The 25,261-nt window shown below is 41.3% G+C and overlaps 1 protein-coding gene across 1 annotated transcript in view; it reads right to left on the reverse strand.

Annotated features, from left to right (window-relative positions):
• SLC9A2 (solute carrier family 9 member A2) overlaps positions 1-25,261 on the reverse strand; it is a 147,877-nt gene that overhangs the window by 37,196 nt on the left and 85,420 nt on the right. The window contains exon 8 of the mRNA XM_049856372.1: positions 20,375-20,625. Within this exon, the coding sequence (XP_049712329.1) occupies positions 20,375-20,625 (251 nt within the window). The remainder of the gene's footprint in view (positions 1-20,374; positions 20,626-25,261) is intronic.

Raw genomic sequence — 25,261 nt, forward strand, 5'->3', positions numbered from 1 at the left:
TTTATTATGAAGTAAGTAGGAAAATTTTAGGTTTCATCTAAAGTGGTATTACCCAGTGCCATCGAATTGATTCTGACTCATAGCTACCCTGTAGGACACAGTAGAACTGCCTCACAGGGTTTCCAAGGAGCAGCGGGTGGATTCAAACTGCCTGCCTTTTGGTTAGCAGCTGAGCTCTTAAGTACCAAAAGGACTTCATTATCAGAGAATGGAACACAAGGAGAGAATTAGAGCAAGCTGTTGCACCTTTCACTCAGCGATAACCATGGCAGAAACACATTGCGGTGATGATTTATAAAGTTTTCCATATTCTCATAACTCTAGAGCTACAATGGCCCTGCATACATTCTCCCTCCTCATTACCCCAGCCAAACAGTGGTCCTTCACCTGAGAAGACTTTCCTGATGTCTTAAGAAAATTCCCCTACTCTTAGCATAAGGATAGATAGAAGGATGCAAGCTAAAGGGCCCTCTGTGTTAAGACCTAAACAGCTAAGCCACAAGCGTGTTTCTTGACAGGAAACAGGCTCGCTCCTCATATAGGAAACTTGTATATTTATTTTTGCACCCCATATTAAAACAAAACAAACACTCCATGTACTTAGCCGTGCACTGAGACAAATGTCACTGCCTCCGGAAGGAGCAGGTACTTCTTTTAGATATATACGAGTGAAGAATGCACAATTCATGCAGTTCCCCAAAAGAAAGAACAGCCTTATGAAATGTGCTAATAAAATTCAGCCACCACAAACACATGGCCCAGGCTGTGAATAGCCATGGGCTTGTCTAATAATTGTCACATCTCTAGCACCCTTACTTTGTGCCAGGCAGTGTGCAAACCTTCGTATGGATTATGTCAGCTGAAGTGCCTAACAAGCCTCTGAAGCAAGTCCTCTATTGTTTCCACGTGTACAGATGCAAGAGCAAAGACGGACAGAGGTCCACTTACTCAAGACCACACCGCTGAGAAATGGTGGTGCCAGGATTCTGAGGCAGGCAGTCTGACTCCGAGCCTGCGCTTTAAGGACTATACACTCATTCTTTCCAAGCTCTCAAAGGGTCTGATTATCTCTGATGTGAAAGAGGTCTTCCTCTTCCCTGTGAAGTCCTTGCTCATCCCTTATTTTAAGCACAAACTTGACTGTATTATTTCCTACAAACTTATTGCTACGGCATAAACTTATCATCTTCCAGTTCTGGAGGACAGAAGTCCAACATCATTTCCACTGGGCTCAAATCAAGGTGTCAGCATGGCTTCTGGAGGCTCTAGGGCAGAATCTTTCCCTTGCCTCATCAGGTTTCTACAGGCTGTCTGCACTCCTTGGCTCAAGCTGTATCACTCCAGCCTCTGCTCTGCAGTCCCATCTCTTCTGACTCCGACCCTCCTCCCTCCCTCTTAAAGGGACCTTTGCCTTGTGTGAGACAAAGAGTTAACACGTTTGGCTGCTAATAGAAAGGTTGGCAGTTCAAGTCTACCCACCAGTATCTCAGGAGAAAGGCCTGGCAATCTACTTCTGAAAAATCAGCCATTAAAAACCCCATGGAGCACAATTCTATTCCAACACACATGGGGTCTCTGTGAGTTAGAATCCACCTGACAGCAACTGGTTGGTTGGGTCAGGGCTTTGAACCAGGCTTGTTCTGGTTCAAACCCCTGTTGAGAATTTGTATTTCTAACAATGCTAATGGTGCTGGTTAGGGACCAAGTCTGAGAACCACTAGCAGAGCTGTGCTTCTCAAAATTTATTATACATTAAGAATTACCATCTCAAGATCCTAAAGAGCCCTGGTGGCACAGTGATTAAAGCTACTGGCTGTTAACCAAAAGGTTGGTGGTTTGAAACCACCTGCTGCCCCGCAGGAGGAAGAGGTGGCAGTCTGTTTCTATAAAGAGTTACAGCCTTGGAAACCCTATAGGGTCCCTGTGAGTTGCTTACATTCACCTTCCCTCTGTAGTGGCCAGGAACAAACGCACATCCCCAGGTGTGCATGGGCTCAGCTGGACACACTCTGCTTGGTGACAAAAGCTAGCAGAAGCTCTGTCACACTGACTGGACACTAAATACTGGAACCTGCACCAGCAGGCAACAGAATCTGGGAGAATGGAGTGAAAAGTGGCACTCCTCCTAGCAAGCCAACAGAGGGCAGCCTGCCAGCACCCACCTGAATACACACCACTGGCTAACTACATTTCAAAAGGTCTCCATTTTTCATATTTTGGCTTAATTTTTTTTTAACCCTGCATAAAAAAATAAGACTTGCCCACTACAAAGTAAGGAAGGGGAAAAAAAAAGTGATTAAGAATCTGAATCAAAGTTAAACACAGCAGCACAAATTAATGGCTTTCTTAAATGTTGCCAAATAGTATGTATAACAAAAATAATTTCTAATGCCCATATTACTTCTTGAAATTCTCTAGTTCTTCGCCAAGGGCGCTTCAAAGTGGTTTAATTAGTAAGTACTTAAGCTTATTGACAAATATGGAGAAGAAGGAACACCAAAGTACTCACAACCCAGATTTTTTCAATTGCTTTTATTGTTAAAAATAAAACATCCAGGACCAGATTACCCAATAAGCAAGGTACACACAGGCCCAAGTGTGCCTTCCCACCAATCTGCAGTGTACAATTTCACCTGTCCCCACCAAGTCAAAGATGTGGTGACACCCTTGTGAAATTGCTCGCCACAGATTAGCAAGTAAATATAATTAAGCCCCTGAAAACATCAGTTATAGAGAAAGTTGAATTCCCTTTGTTCCTCACAGTAAGCCCATCCCCTTATCTCCCATCCCAGGTATGACCAATACCTTGGATTTGGATTTTTTTTTAATCATTCAAAAAGTAATTTTAAAGGCTAGAGAAAAGCGTTTCCATGAATGCACTAAATATTTCCCTCTGAAGTCATGCTACTAGCATTCATTGAGCAAAAAAATAAACAACATACGAGAAAAGTAAACCAGTTCAATATGTGAGCAGTATAACAAAGCCTTCTATTCAGAAATGATTGAAAATGTAGCTTCAGTGTAGGTGTAAAAAAAGAAATTAATTCTGCATGAATGGCTAAGGGCTCCTTTTCCATTGCTTAGTCTCCTTAACATGACACCAGGAGTGACGCTCATGTGTTTGCCAGACATCTGAAGTAACTGAACCTTTTCTCACCAACATAAAGTGAGGCACGTACGGGGAAAAGAGAGCTCTTATCAGGGACCAAGGGCCGCAGCATGAGGTAGTGCCCAGTTCAGGAAGTGTACCTATGTCTACTACCCTGATGTGCCCTAGGGTCTGGGGACAAACATCCCAAATGTGCCTCTTCTGATCTATCACGTAAGGTTTAGTCACATGGCCCACTGCAAAGGGATTTTTGTATTGTCACGCAAACTGACTTGCAGTCAAACCACCTCGCCTTAGACAGCATTATAGTTACAGAAAGCTACAAATGAGTTAGACGCTCTCTCCAGTTAGGGAGGTACATGCTAAACATTCTCCAGGAAGAGTGAAGATGAACACGTTCTCTGCCCCCTCCTGTAGACCATTTTCTAGAGCTGATAGTCTTCTCCAGGACTGTAAATTTGAGTTTCCTACATTTTTTTCCAAGAGTCACAAGAGACCTATACTGCCAGGGAATGGTGTAGGCTAGAGCCTGACTGGCCTCCGCCTTACTGGGTTTGGCATACGTGGCCAGGAGTGTCCTTGGTTACATCAGATCACAGCACATCTCAGTAGCACTTATGCTACAGAGAGGCGCAATTTCTTCTTCCATCATCACATGAACATGTGGCAACTTCATGCCTGAAGTCCACAGGCTCTCATCCACATCCTGTAACATCAGTGTGATAATATCAACACCATCATAATAACGTGAACGGACTCTCTATATTTTGGAAGATTCTAGTTGAATTTTATAACTCTAAAGCTTCCTTTAAACAGAAAACTATGGGCCTTTAATATTCCCAGTATAACCCGACTTTTATTAGCCCATGCCATTATATTATCTTTTTCCCCTTTCCATACATTCCTCTCTTCTCTTATTGTCATATTTACTTAATATGATTGTGAATAGTAATTTAATATCAGCAAGTATTTTCCGAGCATCTACTCTGGGCCAAGTCCTGTGCTGGGGTCTAGGAAGATGCAATCAAATAAGATGCAGCTTCTACCTTCAAGAGTTCACAGTCTACGGTGAGAAACAGTCATAAATAGACCATGAAAAGACAATACTTCAAGGGCTAGGAATAGAGTATGTGAATGATGGGAGCACAGAAAAAGAAATTGCTACTTCTGCCACATATTTTCAATTGCCTCATATGCATGTAAAAGCTGGACAATGAATAAGAAAGACCTGAGAACTGTCACCTTTGGATTGTGGTGCTGGCAAAGAATATTGAATATATCATGGGCTGCCAGAACAGCAAACAAATCTGTCTTGGAAGAAGTACACCCAGAATGCTCCTTAAAAGCAAAGATGGCAAGGCTTCGTCTCGCGTACTTCGGACACGTTATCAGGAGGGACCAGTCCCTGGAGAAGGACATAATGCTTGGCAAAACAGAGGGTCTGAGAAAAAAAAAGAAGACCCTCAATGAGATGGATTGGCAGTGACTGCAACAACGGGCTCAAGCATAACAAAGATTGTGAAGATGGCACAAGACCGGGTAGTGTTTTGTTCTGTTGTACATGGGCTCACTATGAGTCGGAACTGACTAGATGGCATCTGACAACGACAACACTTTTGCCACAAAAGGGGGACTTTGAACAATGTCTCATGGATAAGTAAGAGCTCACCAAACTGGAAAAAGAGGGGGGAAGTAATTCAAGGAAAAGAGGAGATCACATGCAAAGACATGAAAGAGAAACACAGGGTGACATACTCAGGGAATTGCCGAATGATTCTATTAGAAAGGAAGGGAGGGAGATGATAATGTTAAGAGATGAGGAAAAAAGTCAGGAGCCAGATGATGAACCTGCTTCACGTAAAGCTTAGGAGTTTCAACTTTATTCTTTAGGCTGAAGAGAAAAAGGAGAGATGCTTTGATCATATAGCCATTGTCTATCTTTCCAAGCCAACTGAAAGCTCATGGAGGGAAAAAGTGTCATCAATGCTTAGCACTAATATATTTTGAATCAATGACTAAATTAATGAATAATTTAATAGGAACGGTGGTGTGATATGGACAGATTCGCATTTTAGAAAGAGAACCCTGAAGGACGTATGAAGAATGGATTTGGAGGGGCATTAATCTAGACGGTCCGAGGATCAATTTGTTTCCTGCAATGGTTTGTCATCTTGTTTTCAAAATCTACTGCAGCAACTGGTCCCCATAATATCCCAAAACAGGTCCACATTTTGGCAGGTGTTAGATTCCATCCTGCGGGACTGCATGGAGGTGGAGTATGTATAGAATTCACAGCGCATTCTGCGTTGTTATTATCTCGCCTCACATTACGCTTTAACATAAATGTATGGTGATTATCGCCAATTTAGAGATGGAGAAGCAAAAGCACTATAATTAGTGGTTTTTACATTCACCAGCAATTGAGGTTTTCCCCATCATTACATCATTCTAAATACAGCACAGGCAAAATTCAGGCCAGCTAATATTACCCAACGGTCTTGGGCAGAGGTCGGGGAGGGGGAGAGACTTTCTAGTTAGATAATATGTCATTTGACTGTTTTCTAAATAGAAATTTCCAACAAGCATTTCTTTTCCTGCAGTACCCCATGACTTAACCTTATAGCCGCCAATACAGGCTGCCTTCTACAGATACTCATTTGAGAGAGCGTGGATTAGAGTTCGTCCACGCTTAGTATGATTCTACGCATGTAGCTGTATCAAGTACATGTTCAATTTGATGGTGGCTGAGTCTCATTTAATCAAGATACAGAGCCCTTCATCCAGGTGGTCATGATCACTAGCACCAAAGAAAACAGGTGTCGATTCTGAAGGTGAGTGATGAAGTCAGATTTCTGATGGCAAAGATAAAAAATGCATCCTGGCTGTGTTTCCATCAGGGCTTTGATCCAGTTCATTCCGGTTTGAACCCCTGCTGGGCGTTTGCAGTTCCACCCCAGATACACTGAATCAGTATATCTGTACTGCTGGAATGAACCAGTTCGAAGCCCTGGTTTACACGCGTATGGTGAAGAGGCTGTGCTTCAGTTGATTCAGTTCATGAATACAAGTGCTTATAATTTTTTTGATAGATTCTCTAATTTCTATTCACATGTTAGGAGACTTTTTTCTGTAATCTGAACTGCTGAGAATTAGAGTTGAGCTGATAGAAAAAAATGTTGCAGAATTCTTTTGCTCCCATTCCATATCTGCGTGTGATCTCAAAAATTACAGAAAAAAGTAGCTCAAATAATCATTGTATATTCTCAATGAAGATTTTGCCAAAATACGAAACCATCCACTGATCCATGCCAAGTATTAACATTGATGAAGAACAATTAAAATTCTTTCTCTGTATTCACTAAAGCCAAACCTTGTGATGACTCAGGGTATACCGTGCATGTTCTCAGAATAAAGCACTCAATCATGTGAAGTAACTTAATTATTCCAGGGCATATAATATAGTGAATTGCCTCTTCCAGGAAATGAGAGAAAAAGTGTGAGTTTGAGATAAAAGAAAACACAAAAATTGTTTCTCAAAAGAAGATCCAAGTATCAAAACCAAACGATCTTTTCTGACATATAAAAAAAATAAGATAAAATAAAGTCAAACTACTGTAAATGCCTGATCATTCATGTAGTGTTGATAACTTCATGGATTTTCCACATCTTTTGTCTCTTTGTCTTTATGTGATTTTAATTCAACCAATGGCTATAGATCACTTAGTTTGCACTGAAGCAGCTACGGTTTTATGTAGAGAGAGAAGACACACATGATGACAATTCATTGTCAAAATGCAATGAAACACAAGGTGTCTAGGGACCCACAGGAGTCCAGGCAACTTCAGTTGAGGAGTGTTGAGAAAGGTCTCAGAGAAGCTGGAATATTTGACCTGGAGCTTGACAATGGATTTAAAGTTTTCCAGGTGGAGGACTCCTGGTGTGCTTTGGGAGCAGAGGGCAGGTGAGACCCAGGTATGAGAAACACACATGCAAAAACCCTGAGTCAGACACATATAGAGAATGTTTTCGGGGCTCAACACAAGCATCCGGCACATCAGAAAGAGGCACTGCATTCCAGAAACTCTTACTGTCCCTAGAGTGTATATCAAAGCAGTGTTTTTAAAGCTGCGGGATACACTGAATTAACTGGAAATCCATGGTGACACAGGAAAGCCTGAGCTCCATAGAAGACCGATGGAATTGAAATCTCTAGCTGGGACCTGGGAGCCTTCCTATTTAACAACCTTTCCAGTTGATTCCTAAACACATCAAAGTTTGAGGAAAGCAAGTGGGAATTTAGGCAGAGAATTTGGGGGAGGAAGAAGAAACAAGAAGAGTTTTTTTTATAAAAAAAAAAGCTTGAATCATTTTATTTAAAATTGTATTAAAGCTATTTTTGGGGTGAAAATAAGTGCTAGTATGAGATTCAGGGACTACTGTGGATTTAATTATGCTTTTCACCTATTTTCCCTTCTCTCTGTCAAGTTTCATTACATGGTTCCATCTTAGGTTCCCACCTTCTCTTGCCCAGACTATTATGAAAGTGTCTTCACACTGTTTTTCTAGCCCTCATCTCTATCTAGGTATCTTCACCTGGGTGCTAGTAGAGCTTCCCCACATTCCCGCCCAGGGATCCCTCAGCCCTGGGGCAGCCAGTGAACCTGGGGTCATCAGAGCACCTAGATTTGTCACCCTCAGTGTTTACCTCAGAGTACCATTAAAATATCATTTGGTATGGGTGATGAAGTAAAAATGTTTAGGAAGCACTCTAAAAATAGCACTCATTAACAACCTATGAAATGCAGATGACACAACCTTGCTTGCTGAAAGTGAAAAGGACTTGGAGTACTTACTGACGAAGATCAAAGACTACAGCCTTGGATTACACCTCAACATAAAGAAAAGAAAAATCCTCACAGCTGGATCAACAAGCAACATGATGATAAATGGAGAAAAGACTGAAGTTGTCAAGAATTTCATTTTATTTGATCCACAATCAACGCCCATGGAAGCAGCTTTCAAGAAATCAAATAACACATTGCATTTGGGCAGATCTGTGGCAAAAGACCTCTTTAAAGTGTTAAAAGCAAAGATGTCACTTTGAGGACTAAGGTGAACCTGACCCGAGCCATGGTATTTTCAATCACCTCACGTGCATGTGAAAGCTGGACAATGAATAAGGAAGACTGAGGAAGAACTGATGCCTTTGAATTACGCTGCTGGTGAACAATCTTGAATATACCATGGACTACCAGAAGAATGAATAAATCTGTCTTGGAAGACGCATAGCCAGAATAGTGCTTAGAAGAGAGAATGGTGAGACTTCATCTCATGTGCTTTGGGCATGTTATCAGGAGGGGCCAGTCTCTGAAGAAGGACATCATGCTTGGTAATGTAGAGGGTCAGCAAAAAAGAGGAAGACCCTCAATGAGATAGATTGACACAGCGGCTGCAACGATGGGCTGAAATACAGCAATGATTATGAGGATGGCGCAGGACTGGGCAGTGTTTCATTCTGTTGTACATAGGGTCACTATATACAACATATCTATGCTCCTGTGGAGCAGCTGGTTGGTTTGAACCACCAACATTTTCGTTAGCAGCCAAGCACTTAACCACTGTGCCACTCCTTCTTTCTGGTTTAATCTTGTTTGATTTGGGTTCCTCTCACTAACACAGAGCCTCCCTGTACTGTTAAGAGTTGAGCTCCTGGCTACAACAACCATAGGTGACTCAAGTTACTTCAAGCAGCCAGGGATTAACTGTAAGGACACATGTGGGAAGATGGAATCTTGGCCACTTGGCCAGGTGTCCTAGGAACACGGAAAATGTCAGGCGTCAGGTTTGACTGAGGTAAGGGAAAGTAGCTGCAGAGAGAGAGAGTTCACTAAGACAAAGGCTACAGCATCTAGAGGAAAGACTCACAGCCTCTCCTCGCCAAGAAAACCAACAGAGGAAATCTCTGGGTTCACCCAGGCCAGCTTCTGCTCTGGTGTAGAACATTGCTGAGAAGTAAACCTAGGTTTGTTAAATCAAGGTGAAGGGATGACTGTTCCTCCTTCACATTATTGGAAGAGCAAACTTTGACCCCAAGGACAATTCCCTGCTCTCACCCGCTTCTGAAGGGGCTGTCAAACAGTATTAGCCGCATGCCCCTGCTTGTCGTATTTAGAAGTGCTAGCTGGATGGTCACCGTACACTTTGTTTCAATATCAGTTTTCTGAAAAAGAAAAGTGCGTTATTTCTCAGCAATTATACAATACTTTACATTTCTGATTTATAATCTTGTTTTCCAGTTTGGCTTAAATAATTACTAAAAAGTATTTGTTTGTTTGTTTTGTCTTATCATTTCAATTCACTGATACTTACAAGGCTCTGAAAAAGGAACTCCCACATTTTAAATAGTAAGCTTTGGACCAAGGGTAGTCTAGTGATGATCTGATCACCAAACAAGCTATTTTCTACAATATACTTGAAACATAGAACTATACATGTATATATACATATATGTGTGTATATATAAAATACATATATATATATATATATTTAGATGAACACAGAGAACAGCCAAGACACAGTTCAAAAAGCAAAGTGATACACAACCAGTATTATCCAGTTATGCCAATGATCTCCATTCTTCACCTAGATCTCTGAGAATCAGTTCTTCATTCACGAGCAAACTATTAGAGTTTCACGTAATTTAAATCTAGATGGCAAAAACCATGTTTCTTCCTGCATAAAGAATTCACGAGTCGCTCGCTCTTAAATCGACTCTATGATTTACACTGAAGGGGAAGACCAGTAGTATGATTAGTCCCAAACAACAATAAAACAGTATCGATATTCTGTTTTTTTAGCTAAATGTCATTCTAACAGCGTAACTGATTTTCAGAAACCAGTTAAATACAGTTGAGTATTTGGTTTGATTATGCATTTTAATATTCCTTCCTAAAAAATTAGCTTTTCTGTTCGTGTCTTACTTAACCTAAAATTAATATTCCTTTAGTAAAAACTATCTGAGAAGCACAAGAAGAGACAAGTTACCAGATGGAGAAAGACTAAACAGCTTTAAAAATCTATGATAATCTTCAAAAATGGAATATTTGGTTTTGCTTAGGGCTATTTGTTTTACTTTATTATTATTATTTGGCCTCCATCAAAAATCAAGTCTCATTTGAGACTTACCTAAAATAAGGCTCCTTGGAAATGACACACCTAAGAAGGCACCAAAACCTTTGGTCAGGTGGGCTCCCAAATTATATCATTTTATTCATTTGCTCTTAAAAAGAAACTAATAAAATGTATTTCACAAAATGAAAGCCTCTAGTGGTAGCATTTGTCATAAGAGTTATTTTTACTTTTCATACTATGTTTTTAGAAACTACTCTAAAATATGCCATATGCTGCTTCCTGCATTCTTAGCATACCTTAAAATACCTAATTACAAACTGCGTAATTGAATCATATGTGACTCATGTCATTTAGAAGTCATGGGTTGGATAAGTTATGTTACCCATACAGAGCTTAATGTATGGGCTTTATTGATCTTCAGTTAGTTTGCAGAGTAAATACAGACAAAAATAGAGATCAAAAAGTTTGTAATGATGTTTTAGCTCTTAGAAGGTCCCTGGGTGGTATGTATGGTTTGTGCTCAACTTGTGCTCAACTAGTAGCTGAAAGGTTGGCGGTTTTAACCCACCCAGAGGCACTTCGGGAGACAGGCTTTTTGATCTACTTCTGAAAGGTGAAAACTCTCTGGAGCGGTTCTACACTGCCCACATGGGGTCGCCATGAGTTGGAACTGACTCAAAGACAACTAGCAACAACTAATCAAAAGCTTGGCAGTTCAAAGCCCCCCAGTGGCTCCACAGAAGACTGGCCTGGCAAACTGTTTCCATAAAGGTTACAGCCAAGAAAACCCAACGGAGCTCAGTCCTACTCTGTAACACATGGATGGTCTAGTCATATGTTGGAACTGACTGGACGGTAACAGGATTGGTTTTGGTGTAGCTCTAAAATGAGGCAAAAAAATACATAATCTTGAACACTGGATGTTTGTGTAAATTTTCAATTTCAATTCAAGGAAAATATAAAATACCCAACTCAGGGAACATTTTTAAATACTTTGCTTATCTCCATTCCTGAAGGAATCACAACTTTTCCTCAGAGAGAGTACTATTTTCAGCCAAGTTTTGAAGATGTTTATCTCAAAGCCCCCTACACTGTGGTCTTTGGGGTAACCTTTTTCCTTTCCTCCAGCTGGCTTTAAATTGAGGTCTTAATAATCACCAGCCACCCTCCACCCTCCTCTCAATTATTCTTCCCTTACTTTCTGATTTTCCCTATTTGCAAAGAAAAAATTCTTTATATAAAGGTCATGGTTACCATCGATGGAGGGAAAGCATTTTTTTTCTGTTCTAATTTTCCCATCTTCTCATGCCCTAGTTTTTTTTCTTTTAGTTTGTCAAAGGGAAGAACAGCTATCTCAACTAGTCTTCAAATGTCCAAAGAGCAAAAACTTATGATGAGCACTGTAGAACAAGAACAATGCTGTGTAATAGAAATATTACGCAAGCCATCTGTGAAATCTTAAATTTTCTAGTAGCCACATTTAAAATAAGTAAAAAGAAACTGGTGAAATTAGTTTAAAAAATATTTTACACAACATATCAAAAATATTGTCACTTCAACATGTAATCAGCATAAAAATTATTAGTGAGATATTTTACAATTGTTTTTCCCACTAAGTCTCCAACATCTGGTATGTATTTTAAACTTACCCCACCCATTGCCATGGAGTCAATTCCGACTTATACTGACCCCACAGGACAGAGCAGAACTGCTCTATAGGGTTTCTAAGGCTGCCACCCTTATGGGAGCAGGCTGCCACATTTTTCTCCAACAGAATGGCCGGTGGGTTCGAACTGCTGATCTTTGGGTTAGCAGCTGAGTGCTTAACTGCTGCACCACCACATCTCAATTTGGACTAGCCATATTTCAAGTACTCAATAGCCACATGTGGTTAGTGGCCACCCTATTGGATAGCACTGAGGAACCAAGTGACAGCCCACTGGTTTTGCTCTTCCACCATCCCTTAAATAACTGACTTCAAGGAATCAAGCAAATGCTGGCATTCACCCATTGACTCTGTTTCATTAAATAGTTTAAAACACATACATAAGGAGGAAAATCCCACAAAAATAAATGCAAATGTTTTCATGACTCATTTACACCCTTCTGACTGAGGTTTATAATTTCAAATCCCCCCACCCCTGCTGCTTTTCTAATCTTATTGTGCAATTTAGGAAAGGTTGTACCAAAGCAAAGATGTGTGAGCAATCATGAAAATCAGGTGCTTTTTGTTTGTTTTTACTTTTTGCTGAATAGGCCGAAGGCGTCCAGAAAATTAAGGGAGATACAACGTGCTTCCTCATTATTTATTTAATTCCCTGACTCTTTTTGATACTTTTTGCCCCTCTCCGTGTGTTTTTCCTAAGAGCCTTTCATATAAAATTGATTTAAGAATCAGTTAGTATAGAAGGGCACAAAGTTAGAAGTCCGCTGACTCAGTGTCCATTCCTAATAGTGCATTAATTAATAGTACATTCATTTCTATTTCACCTTGAACAGTTGCTTAGCATTTCTTTTTCACTGATATTTGGGTAAAACAATTTCTTACATTCACTGGTTTCTACCCTGTACTGCAAATGGGCACCTAAGAAATGGGAAACTGAGGAAAATGTCTTTGAAACATGTGAAAACACAAAAGCAAGATGATTTTCATTGCCTTAAAATAAAATTTCCAATGAAGTTTACAAAAAGGGTGGAAAACAAATTAAATCTTTACCTCCATTTTAGTCAAAAAATGTAATGCAATTGGTACTATTCACGGCGTCATTTTACCTTGTTGCCTTGGCTTCAATCTAACACAGGTTTGCCAAAGGAAAACCTTCAGAGGGCAATGAAAAGATCATTGTCTAAATCGTGTCTAGGCCCAACTTCTGGAATGCTGGGCTTGAGGAATTCTGAATGACCTTCACAGAGGAAGGTATTAAAACAAGTTATCCCACGGAGGTGTCTTTAAAAGACTTAAAAACAGCCATTAAAACGCAAACACACTCAAACACACACACGCACAACAGCACAGTGTCCCTCTACCATAAAAGCGTCTTTAGCAATGTCTAATGAGAAATTCTTATTTGATTGTTCTTAGTTTGAATGATACAATAATACATTTTCTTCTGTAAAATCTTTTTTAAATTACTTTCAAAAAGCACCTTTTTGTAGTACATCTATCTATAGAAAAATAGATTATACATATATATAGTTGCCATTTCAGCAGTTTTTACATGTATAATTCAGTGACATTATTACTTTCATCATGTTGTGCAACCAATATAAGCCCACACGTACTCTACACATCTGTGCATCTTTTATGCTGGTAAATTCAGGTCAAACGTCTCACGTGCACACAACTGAATTTCTCTCCATAACTCACAGGTCTCTGGTTTCTTACCATTGCTCTTGCAAGAATACTTTCATAGTCACCATCAATTTTGAACATAAAAACAATTTGAAGGTTCCACCCATTCATATTTAAGGGATCTTAAATCTGTTGAAATTTGTTAAGTATCTAAAAACATAAAAACTACATTAATGTTAAAACAAACCTCTTAAGTTTAGGTGGAAAAAAGAAAACCATCACCTCTACTGCTGGAATTCATTGTCTTCAGAGGTCTGGGGTTTCTTCCCCTGTATTCCAAGCCTCCCAAGCTGAGTCTGCCATGAGTGAGAGCAGCAAAAGCCCAGCCACGACATGCTTCCGAGCCACAGACATGTCCTATCCCATAATGCCTTGGTTTCTGTTGTCATGAGACTAAACTAGCCTGTCATCTCAGACCCCTTCGTCCTATACACCAACTTGTCCGCCGTGCATTGGGCCACTTGATTCATTTACCCCCACTTCCCAAAGAAGGAAAGCAACACATTAGGTTATTTTGGGTGGGTTTTACATGCTGTCCTAAGGTGGCCTAACTGTGGGCCTAGATGCACGTTTATGTCGTGACAAGGGCCACGGGCATGTAGCCGAGTTTCTGGCTACACATGACGATCCCATCAGATTTTAAAGGGATCAGTTATTGCCAGGAGAACCATCAGTGAAATCAGACACCATAATCAAAATACAACTTTACTTACAAAGGCAACGTAAGGTGTAACGTCACAGTGAAAAGACTAGAGAACATGGTACCAGAAATCCGAGGTGATAGTCTTGATCCTTCTCTCCATTCTTCCAAACCTGATCTTCCTCACACTTCAAAGAGTTGACATGAAGGTCGTATTGACTTCATGTATTTGCAAGTATTTTATAAATATTATGTTTTGTATAATGTTTTACGAATGGCCTGCGATGTAATGGGTTCTTTGTTTTTGTTTTTAAACTTTTGAGAAGAAGGGTGTAAAAACGGTGTGGAGCATCAGGCCTCATCTAACTTCACAAGGGGGAGGGGAGAGAATCAAGGTCAGCATCAGCCCCAGGCTGATTGCTATGAGGTGGAGGTGAGACATACCGCCTCTCCCCAACCGTTTTACCAATTCTGACACCAGCCATCCCTCCCACAGCACTCTCTACTTCTCTGCTGGGTTTGATAATTCCTTGCAATGGCCACATGCTCACAGACCATACTCACAGTTATGGGGTTTATTAGGGAAGTAACAGATTACAATTCAGAATCAAGAAGGACTCAGGATACAATCCTTTGGTCAGGACAGCTTCTCAGCCATACCTACAGGCAGGCCTCTCCCTCAGCCACTTGGCTCCTCGGCCTTTGGCCTGGCCTGGCCTCTGCCCTGCTTGGACCAGTGTTACAAAGCTCTTTAGCTCTGCCAATAAGTGTCTGGAGGCACCCCACTCTGCCAGTAAGCCTCGGCCAGAAGGCACCTAGTTCCCCTGCTCTGTGGGTCAGGGAGCCTGCCTCTGTCAAGTGCCCAGAGGCGCTTCGCTCCATCAGCAAGCCTCAGCTGAAAGGCACTTGGCTGTCTCGCTCTGTGCATTGGCACACCCATCGTAGCCACCTTGCTCTGTGGGTACCAGTCTCCTGGTTCTGTTGCCACTGTTTCTCTGCCATTGCTTCTTATCATCTTGTGCCATCTCTGGTGTTATAGCTCTCTCTGTGTCTCCTGGGTCTAGGAGGCTTTCAGCCCAGGGACCCCAGGTCCAAAGGATGCACTCTGCTTCTGTGTCTTCTTACTGGTGGTAGTGAGGTCCCCTCTTCCCACCTCTGGAATGGTTCATTTTACATCTAGTGGAATGGCAAAACTGACCAATCCCCTAGGTCAGTTAGGGTTCCATACACCTTATTTGCATGGTCCCACCCCTGTAAGGGTTTCATGCACCTTATTTGCATTGTTATCAAGCAGTCCAATCCCCTTGGTGGGCCACGAGCACCTTATTTGCATAGTCCCACCTAATCATTTTGTGGGAGTCACAAGACCACAAACGGCTGAAAGGGCCGTATTAAGTAATTCACTGCACCGAAAACAATAAGAATGAACTAGTAATTCTAGCAGTGTAGGGTTATGATTTCCTATGATTGTTTCTTGAAGAGATGGCTTTGTATATGCTACGGATGGTGAGCAAACCAAGAGAAAATCGATGGAAGCTATGAAATGGTAAACAAAGGTATGCCTTCCTATTTTTCTCAAAGTTTTAAACAGATGCCAATTTCCAATATCTAAAGAAAATCTGGAAAAAGAGACAATGTGATCTTCACATCTTCAAAGGGAACTGCCTCAGGCCGGGGAGCTGGACCTGCTCTGGAGACTTCATTTCTGAACCTATCGTTACAGGAATTTATGATATATTCTCGTTTTTTACATTTCATTGAAATTTGCTGGTTCCTGTTTTTAAAAGTGGATATTGGGATATATTTTGGACTGGCCTAATAACTGGAGGCCCATGTTCTGGATCTAACTCTCCACCGAGTCACTCTTTGACCACGGTTTGCCCATCTGGGCCTCAGTTTACTCATACGTAACGTGAGATTAACAATCTCCATTTCCTACTTTCTTCACAATAACGGTGATAAATAATTAAGACAACAGACAGAAATTACTCTAAGTACCCTCAAGGGGAAAGAGACGAAGGAATTATTAATCTCTCAAAACACAACTATGAATTATTAGGCATCTACTCTCTTATCTGAAGGAGGAGTTAGCCATTTTCTGAAATTCCTGGACCACATCAGAGAAAAATATTTCCCTGGCAGGTTGCAACTGCTATGAGTGTCAAGGGTCTCTCTCTCCAGAACAGTGAGTTTCAGTGTTCCATTGATCAGAGCAAAGAGGACTGTGTAGGGGCAAAAGGTGAGGACCAGAATGGTGTTTACATCCAAAGGGGAAAACCAATGCCCCACCTCAGGGCACTCCATATTGGTCCAAATTTTAGGACTCGTTTTAGGCATCTGTTGGCGTCCTTGGGTAAAGAAAGGAATAATCAAGCATCACAGTGTTATATTTCTGAGAATTTTTCTGAACATAAAGCCCAAACACATGAGGCCAGGCATGAATTTTGTAAATCAACTGCTATTAATTTATACCTTATATCCCCTACTTGGAAACTCTGTGGGGCAGTTCTACTCTGTCCTATAGGGTCGCTATGAGTCGCAATCAACTCGACGGCACTGGGTTTTGGGTTATCCCCTACTCTGGTACTTTCTTTACTCCAAGGCATTCAGTGTTATTAACATGGGAAGTCACTGGTTTAGGAGACAAATAGCAATGATCCCTTAACTTTAGCCAGGAGTTCTGTGAAAACTAACTCTGAACACACACACACACAGAGAGAGAGAGAGAGAGAGACAGGTCTCTATTACAACCATTTATTCCAGTAGAGTCTCAAATGAACAGAAGAAGAAAATTAACAAACAGGGAATTTCATCTACCCTCTTGGTTTCTGTAGCTAAAACCATCATGAACTCACAAGAAGACATGAGCATAAGTGGTTCCTTAACATTCAATTCAACTGTAAGGCATTAAGAAAGACCACAAGGGGGAAACCAAATCTAAAATGACCATAAATCATCTCTCCAAAGAGCTTATAATACAAGGGATGAGAAGACCAGTATAATGCCACCTCATAATCTTTCACGTATTTGGTATCAGTGAAAATCACAGGAAGCTAGAGTTTCGTGATAAAAATAAAGAGCAGCAACAGTAGGCATTGTGAAGAGCAAGGCACATTGCTTTCAGCATCTCAAAGAAATCAAGATGCTGGAATCCTGCCCAGGGCTTTCCAGGCTGAAAGACTGATTGCATTTTGAAGCCAAATCCGGATCTTCTGATATACAGAAGGATATTTCTTTTTAATCAGATTTTTAACAACTACCTGCTCATTAAGTAATATTCTCAAAGAGGCTGCCCAATAGTCTACCCAAGACAAAGGTGACCTACAAGGGGTTACTAAATATGGAAGGCTATAAGGAGAGGAAAGGAAGAAGAGAGAAATGGCCGGAAGAAGGGAGGGAGAGAGAAGGCAAGGAAGCAGACCAGTAGGCAAAACTCAAAAGACCACATTTTATAGCTTTACACCATTTTAGAAATTAACAGAGAGGTGGTTTAACCTCTACACAGGCTTTCCTTTCTGGGTGGCTGCTGGTTGCTCTTCAGGAAACAAAGAAAGCACTGAGCATGCTGAACATGCCGTGTGCCTTCATTCCATTAACCTTCAAATTTGCTATTGACCGGCAAAAGAATGAATGCAATTAGCATAAAGTAGGAGAGGAATGTCTGCACTCAGTACAACTTAAGCCCAGAAAAAAAATACCCGTTCTAGAAAAGAGCTGTCTATGAACGTGCAATTTTAATTAAGTTGTTGTATTGTATCCTCTTGACCCACATCCCAAGGCAAACACGGGAATTACAAAGTGGAAGTGCACCTAGTGGACTTCCAAGGTGGAAGTCCCTACCTATGCCACACAGAAGCATCACACCTGGGCTGATCACAGCGCATTAGAAAACAGGCTGTTACATCTGAGATCAAACACATGCCGAGAAAAATCTGTCCCTTAATTTGCTATCGTATTACATTGGGTGAGCACAATAATGCTACATGCCAAGCATTTTAAACCTCCTGTGATGTCTTATTTAATGGTTAATTTTAGTAAACTCTGTGCAATGAATTTATTAGTTAAAACATAATAAAGTAGTTTTCTGGACACTAAGTTGTAAGATAAATACTCACTTTTAAGTTGGAAACGAAGGTAACATTTTTCATCCAACAGCATTCTGCAGCGGATAATTAACCCAGGTGGTGCAGTGATTAGGTGCTTGGCTGCTAACCAAAATGTCAGCAGTTCAATTCCACCAGCTGCTCCTTGGAAACCCCATGGGGCAGTTCTGCTCTGTCCTATAGAATCACTATGAGTGGGAATCAACTCGACAGCAACAGGTTTTGGGGTTTATTTGCTGGGGTACATGGCCCCATTGGTGCCTGATCTCTCAATTTCCAGAGCAAGTGAGCCCATGGTCAGTTCTTCACAAGGGGTCAGCGACTTAACGCAGTGCACGCCTTCCCAACCCCGTGGACTGTGGGTCTCACCGCCATTCCAGAGCAGAGCTGCACCAGGACTACAACTCCATCCATCCCCTCAAACCCTCCTCCCATCCTCTGGCTCCTCACTCAGCCCAATACCTGCTCTTGAAATTAGAAAGGCATTTAGATAACTACTCTGTTGGTGTTCTAGAACTTGTCAACAGGCACATCTCCGGGAGTATCGGACCTACACACAATGCAACTCAAGGCCCTCACACATACTGTTATGACAACGCTGCTAAGAAAATAGACATTAACTGCCGCCCCCGCAATCTTTTTACAGCCCTTGCGTGCTACCTGATCTTGTGTTTTCCCTGACACTGGCTAGGAACAGTGGGGAACTGGAAGTCGTACAAATGATATGAATAGCAACCAGGAAGATGCACAGCACTTCATTACTGGGTCAAACTGGATTAATATGTTGCTTTATTTAGATTCTGCTCTGAAGCAGAAAACCGCACAACGAACGTTGTAACTCGTAACTCAGTGGATGCTGGCTCTCCTGGGGGAAGTGAATTGGACGTTTTAGCTTTCTTTCACTGCTTTTGATACAAAGTTGCACATTCCAAGAAAACCAAACCGGTTGCTATAGAGCCGATTCTGACTCCAAGCAACCCTATAAGACAGAGTAGAACGCCCCATAGAGTTTCCAAGGAGTGGCTGGTGGGTTTTAACTACCGACCTTTTGATTAGTAGCTGAATGCTTAACCACTATGCCACTAGGGCTCCGAAGTAGTGCATGGGAGGAGAAAATCAAAATAGCCCTTAAAGCATCACCGAAACCAGGGTGCAAAAGAAAATCTTAGAAAGAAACCCGGCTTATGTTTACAACAACAGAGCTCTAAATACACACAGCAGGTTTTGCATTGAGCCTGGCACATACCGAACAATAATAAATATTTGTCGAAATAAAAGGCATTAAATTATTAAGTATGTCTCACTGACCATATATAGGATGTGACCATAACATAGTAAGGCTTGTTTCTGGAAGCTTCCAAAAACATCCACACCCAATGAGTACCCTCCTTGAAAGTGATTCTCTAAAGGCTAAAATCAGATTCAAACACTGCCAGTCTTCAGCCCACTTGTAGAAGCTCTCTTTGAGAACATCCTTCAGAATCAGTTTGCACCTGATGCAAATAAATGTCTTGCTTTATGATCATACCTCTTGATTTAAAAGAAAAAAAAGCTAAACTTTTTGTGCTTTGAGTGACTTTATGCTATTATCTCAAATCAAAACTATCAAAGTAAGTATTTTCTACACCAAGATTATTCAAATGAATATGCATATGTGTTTCCAAAAGAATGCCAAAAGCAGTTTGGGCAATGCAGCCTTGTGGGAATGAGTCTACAGACTCCAACACTGACAACAATGAGTGGGCGTCAAACCCATATGGCGTCAGATCTTCAACCCAACATTTTATTGTCGTATTTCATGAGGCCCAGGACATAACTTTTAAGGAGTTTTCCATTTTAGTACCAGATTACTTTAAGTAAATTTGGCTGATAGATATTTTCACTTCAAAGAGTAAGAAAAATCGATCTTTAATCGTTCTTAAAAGAATTTAAGGGAAGCTACTTTTTTACAAAACCTATTCAAATGTCATATCTTTGCTTAAACTACACAAATTCAAGAAATTAAGTGGTTTTGACAGAATGATCAGTTAAATACTTACGCCATGATGCCTGAGAGGTGAAACATCTCAGCTGTGATATAGGACAAATAACTGTACAGGAAGACGAAGAGTGGCTCGATCACCCGGATGTTGTGTGTGAACCGAGTCGTAAACGCCGCTATGAATCCCAGGAAGACACCAATCAGCACCCCACCAATTCCCACAACAAAGAAATTGGCAATTCCAGCAAACACATCAATGGTCTCAATGGTTTTCATCTGGCAAAAAGACTTGAACAAATTGTACAGGACCTGTGGGACAAAGAAAACACACTGTCAAGACCCCTTCCAATTTTCCCATCATCATTCAGGCCACAGAAAAGTCCACCTGGCCTTCTAATAAGGAAAATTCTTTAGTGTATCAAGGTGGATGATAACTGGTGATAATTCTGTATTTGTTTATCTCATGTTTTAATACTGTGGCTTAAACAAAAAAAACAAACAAAAAACTTAGATAATAATGTGTTGTATGGGAAACTGTTTCTAAATGGCAGGGAAAGGAGAATTCAAAATGATTATATAACTTATGCTTGAAACATTCTTCTCTAGATATCATCTGAAAGGTTATTTTAAAATATGTGCTTGCTATTAAACACACCCTTCTATTGCCATCCCTTGGGAAGTAGTTATGTCATCAGGAAAGCTCCTCAGTGCTGCTGTGGATTTATTTACTATTTAAGGCCCTGTCATGGGGTCACACCATAGAAGGGATTCGCCCCCTCAGTATAGGTACCCGACCTGAAGAATGCCTCCTCCCGGATCATGGAGGTGAACCCATCTCTTTACTCCCCTCCACCCCGTCCCAGACACTCATATACATGGCTGGTAATATCGGGAGCGTAACAAGAGACCCAAAAGAATTTTCTTAAAGCAAAGAGGCATCACCCTCTGTGTGTGTGTGTTGTTGTTGTTAGCTGCCATACAGTCACTCCCCAACTCATAATGACCCCATTTGTACATGAACAACTAAACAAAACACTGCCCGGCCCTGCGTTATAGTCGGTTGCATATTGAACCCTTGTGATCTACAGGGTTTTCATATGTTAGTTTTCAGATGTAGATCTCCAGGCCTTTCTTCCTAGTCCATCTGCATCTGGAAACTCTGCTGAAACCTGTTCATCATCCTAGCAACACGCAAGCCTCCACTGACAGGTGGCTGCTGGCTGCACATGACGTGCACGGCGAGAAATTGAACCTGGGTTTCCCACATGGAAGATGAGAATTCTGCCACAGAACAACCAATGCCCCTTGTGTGTGTGTGGGCAAGGGGGTGTATATCCGCTGTAACCACATACGTACGTAATTTGTTCCCTTTAGAAGTTGACTACATTGCTGTTTATTTCCTGACAAATACATGCAGTATTTATACTGTCTGAGTTTAATCGGAATAGACTCGACGGTAATGGGTTTGGATTTTGGTTTTTTTGAGTTTAATTAATGCTTCAGAAATGTGAGGCAGTTTATGACAGTTGTGCAATATGCTTTCAAGCATGTTTCTGGGGGTCACAGAGTCTATTAGAATGGTAACGAGGGCTTAAAATCCACTGCTTTTTCATAAAGTCATGAAGTAAAATAACAATCAAGTGGGTGCCCAGCTTCTCTTCTCCATGATATTTATATTCCGGGGGCATCTGGGACCTCCAGGAGGGCAGACTGACAGAATGTCAGGGACAAAGAAAGGCCTTTCAGAGCGGGTGCTGTGTGACACCCTCATGTGGGTTTTGAGAAACTCAAAATTTAACCGATATCTCCACAGTCACACAAAATACCAGATACCATACCAGAATCTGGGTCTCCTGACCAGGAGCGAATTATCCAGTAAGCAAGGTAAGCATGGTGCTTACCTTGCTGACCAGATCATCTGTAGTGAACAAGTTCATGTTTTTCACCACACCAAAGATTCTGCATCTGGGTATGGCTGGCATCTGTCTCTCTCCCAACCCCACAGCACCTTCCTACAGAATCAAAGCCTCTTTTCAAATGTACAATCCCTGACAGGGGCAGATGACCCAGTAAGCAAGGTAAGCACTGGCTTACTTGTAAAATGCAGTGAAACTCATGTGAAATTGTTCACTACATTTTATAAGTAAGCACAAGTAAACCCATGCTTACCTTGCCTGTTGGATAATCCACCCCTCCTTCTGACCTTCTGGTTAAGTTTTTCAAGGTTCAGCCTCTGGAATCTCCCTGCTAAATCTAGTGTGTCCTGGTGTCCTGACACAGTGTCACGTCACTCTCTGCACCTCACCCATGGTCCTTGACTGCCTACCCATTACCAGTTTTGTGTACTTTCTTCTTTTTCTACCTCACCCATGGCCCTTTATAGCCTACACATTACAGGTTTTCCATAATTCCTCCTCTTTTCTGCTGGATTATAAACTCTTTGTGGTCAAGAATCATACCTTGTTGTGATTCATATTTTCAAGGTTGCCTAGCCCATGACAACAGATGTCTGCTGCTGTTGTCTTTTAAAAAGTAGAGGATAATTACTTAGAAAGCAGTGGGATTTCCTTTACTTCTAGTAGTTGATATAACACTCAAGAGTATTTGTCACCTTTCCACCAAGAAATGACCTGAATAAGAAGAAGAAAGCAATTCACTCCCCCAAGGGCTTAAGTATCTTGAAGGCATCATTGTTCCCCAGAGAAAATACTGGCTTCAGGCAGCAGCATCCGCTTCCTACTTTCTTCCAGAGGCTTCGGTTTCATCAGCATTGACATGCCCCAATCACTTCCTGAGAGGATAGAAGATGTGCTATACACACCCCTCACCTCAAACAGCCGAATCCAAAAGGTGACCATCCATCGCTGGCAGCACTGAGGAGAGATGGGTTCACCAGCTGACCATTTCTGCACTGACAACCTCTCTACCAGACCATTCCAGGCACTGTGCTGCCATCCACAGACTCCTCAGCTTCTGCCATCCATGCTTCCTGCCTGCATAAGCTAATCTCATCTCTCCTTTGCTCTAACCCCCCTGCAGCCACCATAAGACTTACTTTCTTTAAATGTTGCCATTCTGTTTTTCACTCCCAAGTTTGAAATCTATGACTGCCTGACTCTGGAAAGGCTTAATAGTCTCACCCCATACACCTGGCACACTGTTCTTTTTTTTTTTTAACCAGTTTCCAACATCCTTCAGTCTAGGGGTGAAGGTCTTATCGTACCTGCCCTTGGTTTTCTTCTTGTGGTTTCTCTTGGTAGAACCCAGCTTCACTTTCTTCCCTAAGCCTACAGAAACGTCACCTGTCTTTCAAGGCCTACCTGAAGCTGCTGTTCCTCCAAAAAGTCCTCTTAGGTTCCTACGCCCCTTGTAAACCACTTTTCCTCTCATGTCCTGCAACGCAGATGATCTCCAAAACCATTCAGCACTTAATACTGTGCCACCTTGTGTCGTTGGAGCTGTCTCATGAGTGCTCGCTTCATTTCCCCAACACAATTATGAATTCCTTGCCCTCAGAACCCTTGGCTCATTCTTCCTCCCTCTCATTCCCCAGTCCCTAGATCATCTAACACAAGGATGAGCCCTCCAAAGAGATCTCGAATACTAATCTCTAAGGAGTAACTGGCTTCAACAGACCGGCCACAAATGTATCCTCTTTCCAAAACCTTGTTCCTGAAAACTCCATCCATCAAATCTGTTAAAGGTACATTTTGTTTTAAATATCCCTTTAGGTTTTTCAGAGAGTAAAGCTGAGTCCTAGGAACTTTTTTTCCAGCACATGGGTCAGAAGCTACATTTTAATCATTCTGCTCAGATGCCTCTGGTAAAGGAAAGTGCCAGAAAATACCTGAGGTAAAATGTTAACTTGACAAACAGAAAGCTTTCCACAACCTCCCACCTGTTTTACACTGAACCGGATGTCTAATGAAAGCACAAGATAAAATTCTTTTAGTTATACTAGCCACTATCCCATAGTGAGCTCATTCCAATTAAACCCTTTACTTTATCATAAGGGAATCTATGTAGACGAGTGCTTTTGAGTTGTAATTAAGTATGTGCATTTATGTATGTGTGTATGTGTGTGTGAGTGTGTGTGCGCTTTCATTTTGTTCCGAAGAATGTCCTAGGCTACAGATACGTCTCTACTGTGTCTGTGGAAAGCTGGCCTTGGCTCGACAATTGTATGTTTAAGACACTGACATGTCGGTGGTGACTGACGGCTAAATTCTGTACTGGGCTGGCTCGACAACTGAGAACTTTCAAATCTTTCTTCAAATAATGAAAAGCGTACTCATTATTATCATCGCAAAAATAAGTCCATACATGTGTTACACTTAAATCCGCTGCCATCGACTCAGTTCCGACTCATAGTGACCCTACAGGACAGAGTAGAACTGCCCCATAAGGTTTCCAAGGAGTGGCTGGTATATTCAAACAGCTGACCTTTCGGTTAGTAGCTGAATGCTTAACCACTGTGCCACCACCAGGGCTCCTGTGCTAAAATTAGGAGTTATCTACTTTGAACATTGATTAAAAATGTGCAATAATTTAATGATTTAATGAAATTATGTAAAGCAAGGACATAAACTATACAAACAGAATTACTCTGTTGCAGAAAAATTGTTTTCAGGTTACTTTTTCTTATACGAAACATAAAGGATGCCATTTTTACATAAGGGACTGCAGATTTGTTCTGTTACTTGCAAAAGCAAAATTAAGAAGCATGTGGTCACTGTGTGCTCTCCAGCTTCAGAAGTTAAATACACTACACAGTGAGCAACGCCTGGACCACCGTGGCCTCACTAGCTTCTACAGAGCCAACTCTCCTTAACCAACCTACTTATGGGAGTTTGAGGAACCTCTCGTAGGTGTACTTGGAAAATGTATTAGAACACTCAATTTTCACATTAATACAATTAACATTAACACAATGCGAACATTAAGT

Source organism: Elephas maximus, chromosome 17 (assembly GCF_024166365.1).
Source record: "Elephas maximus indicus isolate mEleMax1 chromosome 17, mEleMax1 primary haplotype, whole genome shotgun sequence".
In the NCBI taxonomy this organism is placed as follows: domain Eukaryota; kingdom Metazoa; phylum Chordata; class Mammalia; order Proboscidea; family Elephantidae; genus Elephas; species Elephas maximus.